Here is a 5,574-nt window from a genome sequence, read left to right on the forward strand (position 1 = left end):
ATATGGAGCAACCAGAGGGATTTGAAGTATCTGGAAAGAAACACATGGTGTGCAAATTGAATAAGAGTCTTTATGGGTTGAAACAGGCCCCAAGACAATGGTACAAAAAGTTTGACTCTTTCATGAAAAGTCAAACGTACACAAAGACCTATTCTGATCCATGTGTATACTTCAAAAGATTTTCTGACAACAATTTTATTATTTTGTTGTTATATGTGGATGACATGTTAATTGTAGGACAAGACAAAGAGCTGATTGCAAAGTTGAAGAAAGATTTGTCCAAGTCATTTGACATGAAAGACTTGGGCCCAGCACAACAAATTCTAGGGATGAAGATTGTTCGAGAACGAACAAAAAGAAAGTTGTGGCTATCTCAAGAGAAGTACATTGAACGTGTACTAGAACGCTTCAACATGAAGAGTGCTAAACCTGTTAGCACGCCTCTTGCGAGTCATCTGAAGTTGAGCAAACAGATGTGTCCTACAACAAAAGAGGAGAAAGAGGGAATGGCTAAAGTTCCTTATTCTTCAGCAGTGGGGAGTTTGATGTATGCGATGGTGTGTACAAGACCTGATATTGCTCATGCAGTTGGTGTTGTTAGCAGATTCCTTGAAAATCCTGGAAAAGAACACTGGGAGGCAGTTAAGTGGATACTCAGGTATCTAAGAGGTACCACAAGAGATTGCTTGTGTTTTAAAGGATCTGATCCAATCTTGAAGGGCTATACTGATGCTGATATGGCAGGTGACCTCGATAATAGAAAATCCACTACTGGATATTTGTTTACATTTTCAGGGGGAGCTATATCATGGCAGTCAAAGTTGCAGAAGTGTGTCGCACTCTCTACAACTGAGGCAGAATATATTGCAGCTACTGAAGCTGGCAAAGAGATGGTATGGCTGAAACGATTTCTTCAAGAACTTGGATTGCATCAGAAGGAGTATGTCGTCTATTGTGACAGTCAGAGTGCAATAGACTTGAGTAAGAACACCATGTATCATGCAAGGACGAAGCATATCGACGTGAGATATCACTGGATTCGCGAAAAGATAGAGGACGGATCTATGCAGGTCATGAAGATCCCTACTACTGAAAACCTTTCAGATATGCTGACCAAGGTGGTATCAAGGGACAAGTTTGAGCTATGCAAAGAACTTGCCAGCATGTACTCAAGCTAGAAACCTATAGCTACCTCCTTCAGGGGGAATGGGTCTGGAGGGGGAGATTGTGAGGTCCATCCCCATTTACCAAACTTTGAATATCTTTGTTATAAATATAAATATAATTTTTTAAAAAATGGACTGGCCCGGCAAGCCTGTATCCCATGTACTTGTGGGTTGGACTGACCAATTTTCGGCCCACATAAAAAATGAACTAGCCCGACCTGACCCGTAAAATATCAAAACCTGTATAGATTAGCCCGAATAGGGTGAGCTAGCCCATATTGACAGCTCTCATAAAAATAATTTTAATTTCATGATCAAACGGTCACTTAATTACATTTTTCTGGTCAATCACTTAATATTAACATGTGAGCACAAAATCACTTTTATATGACCTAGTTTTAAGTAAAATCTTACTTTCATATCCTTACTAACAAATGTAAAGGAAGCGCCTTACAACCAAATGTGGAATTTTCTCGACACACATTTGATTTTAGTTGAGCTTCAATGTGAATATCGGTGTGAAACCAAAGAAAAAAGAGTAAAGGGGACAAATCCATGGATTATAACACATTTCACATTAACAAAAGACTCATGCATTTATCTAACCAAATTGAGGCGCTATTTAACAAAAATTTCCAGTAGCGCTTTCGAGTATATTACAATCTATTCAATCAAAAGCATGGAAAATCAATAGGCTGAAAACTTTTTGTTTAACAAGTATGCTTTGAAGTATAGTTCCTCAGTTTCCTCGTCTGTGGGGGCTCGTATTCACTTCTTCGCACTGCTAAGTTAAGAACGTTTAGTTACATACAGTATGTCAAAGAATGTAACGACAGATATCTAAGTTATGCCCGACTTACGTTGTGTTATCTTTGGATCCTTCTTTTGGTGAATCTACCTCTGATGACTCTGGAAGAGCTGTCAGCTTACCAAATGACTCCTTAGCGTCTCCGAAGAAATCCTTCACCTTATCAACAACTGTTTTAAGCTTATCTGGTGTCGGAAGCTGAAAGGTACAAATGAAGATTCGAAAGATGTCATCTAGCGAAAACCATACTCTAACACTAAGAAGATAACAAACAAGCTATACAGATCATTACTGAGAGCTACAAGGACCGAAATTATCTGGTCTCAAGATTTTGTTTATTTTATAATGGTTTAGAATATTCAACCACCTATATTTGTGTATACAGAAACGTTAGAACGGATGCCGGTTTCATACCTCAATCACATCTGAGGTCGAAAGGGCAGCTCTCAAATTGTTATTCTCCTGCATACCAAACAGATTTTTTAAAAAAAATTAGCTCTTTCTCTTACAGGTGTCCTACGAATTAGCTAGTGCAAAATAAAACAAACAAACCAATAATAAATGGTGCGGAGAATTAGAATATTACGACAAGTTTGTATCCATATCTAAATTCTGTGGCAGACTTCAATACACGATGCTGTTTCATTGCCAATTTCTTTATTTCCTTCTCGTCCTGTTCCATAGAAAGAAAGTTAAAGCATCACAGTAACAATATACCACAAAATTAATGTAAATAAACATAGCAATAATGTCAGGCGTATATATAGGCCTTGATCATTTACTCAGTTTTCTGGTACCTCTTAAATTTTTAAGGTAGGATCAATATGAATGATTTGCCTTGTTACGAATTCTCAGACTATGAGGCGGGCTTCAGAAATCAATTTATCTTGGGTATTAATTCATTTACAACTATCTAAAACGATTTCAGCATACTCATCTATTAGGAACAGACATGTTTGACTGACACATCACAGGCACTTACATTGTAAATCACTGCTGCGAGATTCCTAGCTAGAGTATCTTTGTATATATATTTCCCAAGAAAGTTGTCTTTTGCAGCAACCATAATTTTTGCAGTTGTGCCACCTGTTACGATATTGAGGGGGTACCAAAGATAAACCTGCCCAGGATGTATAACAAAACAAGAATCAGATCTTCCACAATCACAAATCTAAATCAACAAGATCTTGAGTTTAGAATATGTGCAAGGAAAAATTAGGAACAACACCACGAAGTTTCAAACTTTAAAACAAGTCATGAGCTGCGGAGCTTCCTACATTCATTTCAAAGCCAATTCCATTTGACCTCCTATAGGGAGCAACGTGAAGATTAACTAGTTGCTGCCTACTTAAGCATACAAAAGATTCAGTACCCTTAACTAATCATATGAAACTAGTTATATCTGTTGAATTCAAATACATCAATCTAAAGGTTTGAATATTCAACTCAAATCTTTGCTTCTAGTTTTCGATAATAACACGTGTACAAGTCTAGACTGCTTATCAATAAGACCAAAAAATAGGGTACAATTCTCGCATTTTCTCTTGAAGAAAATGGACATTTGTCTATTCCATCTCAAAAGATGAGAATTGTCGAAGACCATAAAATGACTAACATAACAATTCCCTCTCTCGACCAACGTGTGATACTTAACACTCTAACACACTTAAAAGACTAGACATCTAGAGCACGGACAACATAATAAGGGGGCCCAACATCGGGTAAATAAAGAATTGAGATTGGTCTAACTTTAATATCATGTCTAAAAAAAATTGGGGTTAAATAAACTTAAAAGCTAGCTCATGAGTAGAAGACGGACAGAAACAACAACTCATTCCCTCAACCAATTAACAAGAAGAATGTCAAAGGCACAAACTTTACACACCCAATTGACAAAAAACACACTAATCTTTACCATCTATAAGCTCAAACTACATCAAAATAAAGTAATCCCTCCGTCTCAAAAAAAAAGTAATTAGTTTAACTTAACACGAAATTTTAAAAAATAAAGAAAGTATGATTTTAAATCAAAGTATATCAAATGTACTAAATTACCATGTCACGTGAAAAACTAAAATTAAAATGTTAAAAAAAAAGAAAGAGACATTCACCTAATTCTTCTGGAGGGAATAGTAATTAAAAAATACAACAACAATTTTATGACATTTCTTTGAATTACAAAGTGGGAATCGAACCCTCACCGATTTGGGACTTTAGGTAGCCAATCAACTGAGGTACTGGGAATTGTATGGATTAAATTAAGTAAAAATGAAAGATGTAAAGAGAACTAACATTAGCCATTCGTATAAAAATAACGAATTTAGGGTTTCCATCATCTTCAATCTTGGGCATAGGAGGAGCCATACGTTGGTACTGACGAGCAGCCATACCTCCTTTCCTTCCTTTTGCTTCAACCACTAACAATTTCCTCTTCTGAATTCTTCTTTTTGTTGTCGAAACAACTGAATGTTTTAACACTGAAAATTCTTCATGGGTTCTTGAATTTGAAAGAGGTAATCTAACAAGAGGATTCAAAGACATAGCCACCTCCATTATTTCTATTTTTCTGTTTTTTTCCTCAAATTTTTGAAGTGTTTTTGCAAAGGTGGATGGAGAGACAAATCACTAATACTCTATGTCAGTTGGGAGATTCTTGGATTACCTTATCCACAAAATTTCTTCTTCTAATTTTTCTTTTTTGCTAATTACTTACTACTAATAAATATGTGCCATACACCTGGCATGCTAAGTTTTTTTTATTTGATGTAATTTGCGCGGTCATAAATAATAATTGTTTTTATTAATATTCATACATTAAAAAATATTATTTTCTCTGTTTTATAAAGAATAACATGATTTGACTTGGCATGGAATTTACGAGTATAAAGAAGATTTTTGAATCTTGTGGTCCTAAATTAATGTTAGGTTAAATGTACAAAATTGCACTTTGATCTTGTAGTTTTAAACATGCCACGTGGAAAGCTAAACTAAAATGTTACCAAAAAAAGAAAAAAGTTTTTCTTTTTTAAACAGACTAAAAAGGAAAGGAGGTCATTTCTTTTTAAATACAGGGAGTAACAATATTCAAACATGAATTTGATTATTTGTCATTATCACATAACTCAAAAACCTCTAATGAATGAATTGTTCACGAAATAATAAATCATTGACCCATTTATTAAAAGGAAAATAAAAAAAGAAAATAATAATATTATATACCAAGACATATCGTAATTAAAAAAACATTTAAATTGCATAGTATACAATTGTGATATATGTCTCATAAGAAAATTCAAAAATTTATTAACATGTCAAAAAAAAAAGTAATCTTAAACAAAAAGTTATTATAACTTTTTAACTTGCATAGTTAATTTCTTTAATTGATAAGTGAGTAATTCCATATCTATGTAAAAATAGATAATACGTAACCTTATATATAGTACTTTTAAGTTATAGAATTTAATATAGAATATCAAAACATAAATTTTTGAAATTGAGTACGATAATTATTTTCTGAACAATAAATATACGTACTATATATGTATATGTTCAATATAATCGGAGACAATAACTAGAAACATAAACAACAAAATTTAAAAC

The 5,574-nt window shown here is 34.0% G+C and overlaps 1 protein-coding gene across 1 annotated transcript; it reads right to left on the minus strand.

Annotated features, from left to right (window-relative positions):
* Window positions 1-1,736: 1,736 nt before the first annotated feature.
* Window positions 1,737-4,639, minus strand: LOC107018447 (protein HHL1, chloroplastic). Its single transcript, XM_015218929.2, has 6 exons — window positions 4,267-4,639; window positions 2,957-3,094; window positions 2,561-2,647; window positions 2,389-2,436; window positions 2,027-2,172; window positions 1,737-1,947 (listed from the first exon to the last, which is right to left on the minus strand). Exons 1-6 carry the CDS (start codon window positions 4,525-4,527, stop codon window positions 1,935-1,937), a joined length of 693 nt encoding a protein of 230 aa, XP_015074415.1. The 5' UTR covers window positions 4,528-4,639; the 3' UTR covers window positions 1,737-1,934.
* Window positions 4,640-5,574: the final 935 nt, after the last annotated feature.

Source organism: Solanum pennellii, chromosome 5, assembly GCF_001406875.1.
Source record: "Solanum pennellii chromosome 5, SPENNV200".
NCBI classification, from domain to species: Eukaryota; Viridiplantae; Streptophyta; class Magnoliopsida; order Solanales; family Solanaceae; genus Solanum; species Solanum pennellii.